The sequence below is a fragment of the Cyprinodon variegatus genome, unplaced genomic scaffold (assembly GCF_000732505.1).
Source record: "Cyprinodon variegatus isolate N-32 unplaced genomic scaffold, C_variegatus-1.0 Scaffold41, whole genome shotgun sequence".
NCBI lineage: Eukaryota > Metazoa > Chordata > Actinopteri > Cyprinodontiformes > Cyprinodontidae > Cyprinodon > Cyprinodon variegatus.
Genome location: NW_015150494.1, coordinates 1587456 through 1590186, shown reverse-complemented (window position 1 = coordinate 1590186; position 2731 = coordinate 1587456). Strand labels below are relative to the sequence as shown.

The 2731-nt window shown below is 39.3% G+C and overlaps 1 protein-coding gene across 1 annotated transcript in view; it reads right to left on the bottom strand.

Moving 5' to 3' along the window:
* The window catches only part of LOC107081820 (filamin-interacting protein FAM101A-like), an 11435-nt gene extending 10186 nt beyond the window's left edge, over positions 1–1249 (bottom strand). Inside the window, exons 1-2 of the mRNA XM_015370121.1 lie at positions 1027–1249; positions 574–945 (exon numbers count right to left, since the gene is read on the bottom strand). Coding sequence (XP_015225607.1) covers positions 574–792 — 219 coding nt within the window. The 5' untranslated portion in view covers positions 793–945; positions 1027–1249. The remainder of the gene's footprint in view (positions 1–573; positions 946–1026) is intronic.
* Positions 1250–2731: the final 1482 nt, after the last annotated feature.

The following is a 2731-nucleotide window of genomic DNA, read 5'->3' as shown; positions in this document are numbered from 1 at the left end:
ATTGAAGGAGAAGAAATGCTGTTCTAGTGGAAAAGTCCAAATGTTATGGAGATGTTTGAATCCTTCTCCTCAAACAGGATGGGGAGGTCCAGACCTGATTAACAAGCAATTAGCTGCTTCAAACAGGTTTAAACAGAAATCTCCTGGGGGATTTTTGTAAAGAGGAGAAGAGCCAATCACTAAGCAGTCATTTATTTCACATTTTGTTTTGGAGGCTCCTGTCATCCTGCTGAAACATCTCACCTATAAGGGGCCCCTTGGAGTCCCCGGACCCCCTGTGCCAACAGTATCAACTGGCTGACCTTAGCTGGAGCCCAGCTGATGCTTCTGCAGCCTCCTAATAGGGGCCAATCTCCACCAAAGGAGAAAGATCAGAGGTTTGCAGCTGAGGCAGAGGAGAGAGAGAGCTTCCAGATGTGAGAGAAGAAGCTGATCTGAAATCTGTTTCTGCTCAAACCTCAAATCTTCCCACTTTGTCTCCTTTTTAATCATAAAGTAATTCATTGTGACTTTGAATCTGCTGCCTTTAAATATTCATATGAATGTAAATCAGTTCAGATGAGTGTTTCTTACCAGTTTTCCTTCTCTGTTCTCCTTTCTGTAACATCCAGGAATGCTGTCAACAGGCGTCGCGCAGCCGCCGGAGCGCGTCTCGATGGGAGCCGGAGACAGAGAGCAGAAGGGCGGACTGGGACTGGGGGGCAGGCCCGAATCCGGACTGTCGAGGAGCCCTTCCCGGTTCTTTCCTTTAAGGCTGTCATCCATCGCTTGTAAATGTAGGTGCCCCACCATTTCTGGGACAGCTCAGCAGCAAAAACCTCCCAGATAAAGTCAACCTGGCGAGTTTTGGTTTCTGTTTTTTTTTTCTTCTGCTTTTTTAAATAAAGAAATCAGCCCAAGCTGCCGCGCTAAGAGGAAATAATCACTTTCACCTGAACAAGGTTCCTAAATAAAGAAAGAAGAGATTTAAAAGTCAGATGTGATACAAAAGTTTCTTAAATTACAGGTTAATTATAAAGTTCCTACCTGCGCGTAAGGAGTGGATCACTTCAATCCAAAGGTATCCTTTAACTAATAAACCATTGTTTGCAATTTGAATTAAAGGTTTTGCTTTTCTTAAAAAAATAAAAATAAAAAAAGCGAAGAAAGTTTCTCTAATAAAAATAACCAAAACGCGCTGTGCGTCTGGCACCGATCTGGATGAGCTGCGCTCCTTCGCTGCGCTCTGCTTCAGTGTTTCTGCGGACTGGAAGCTCTCAGGAGGAGATCTCCCTCTTCATCACCCTGCCAGCTTTTTTTTTTCTTCCCCTTTCTCGTACCTGGACCAAGTCCAGCCCCCTCATGATCTGGATCAGTTCCACGCACGACCGGCAGGGGTGAGCACGCCTCATGTCTGCAGAGTAATTGGAGACAAACCAACCTTCACTCTAAAGCTGCTCATTCTGCTCATTATAAAAGCAGGTGTCTGATGATTAGTGACCCACCTTTATGAGCAACAGGGTGTGACTCTGCAACAAGTATTCAACAATGTTACTAATATAGTTGCTGAGTAAGAAGGGATCACCTACAGAAGGTTTTTATAGAGAGGGTTTCATTTAAAATTTGCTAAAGCAAAAGCAAACACCACACTGCCAAACATCTCCTGATGATGATACTATTTTAGAGGTTAAGAAAAACAAATCATTACATAGTCATACAAAAGAATCTCTCCTGTTAACCCTTTATAGGGCACTCCAGTAAAATACTTTGAAAATCATAATTTCAAGCCAATAGTGTTATTAGAATCCAGTACAAGACCTTATTACCTTTGTAACATTAAAAATAGGGATATTTTGATGGAAAAAATGAATTTCAATAACTAGAAACGCCAACCTGCCCAAATATATTAAGAAAAATAATAAAAAGTGCTTCTATAAGAAATTGATGAAAAACATTCTGAGAGGGAAAGAAACACCTTTTTTTTCTAGTACAACATAACCTTAGAGGCATTAATGCTTTAACTGGACCTTGGATTTTTAGTTTATAAACCTAAATATAATTGTTAACTAGACTTATTACCTTTTTTCTTGATTTGTTAACTTTTTTCAACTTAATTTACAAAAGGTAATACACAGGTGTCAAGTAACGAAGTACAAATACTTCGTTACTGAACTTAAGTACTGTACACTTTTAAGGTATCTATACTTTACTCCATTACTTATTTTTCTTCCTAATTCTGATTTCTACTAATTACATCTTCACACAAGTATCTGTATTTTCTATTCCTTACATTTTTTAAACAAACGTTACTCATTACTCTTGGCTTCGGTTTAATGTTTATTAATATTTTTTCCCGTCATGTGCGCCATCCAATGCAGATCATTGGCTCCATCCACATCTAGTGAAAACTAGTGTGATTGATGAGTCATATAACGCAAACACTCATTGGTTAATGTGAATTGTCTATGCCATGCTGCAATGTAGGATTCAGAAAAAGATGTTGAAATGTCTGAAAGGTCGGACACAGGCAAGAGCGTATCTGGAGACGGAGACCAACAAGACCTCCCTCATCCTTGGCCCTATCTCAAAGTATTTTTGGAAATAGTCGAAAAATTGAGCTTTCAATTCATATACTGGTATCTGGCAGTTTTTTTTTTATAAAGGTTACTTTATACTTTTATACTTTAAGTAGTTTTTGGAGCACATACTTTTTTCCACTTTTACTTGATTAAAGAGGTCAAGTTGATACTTC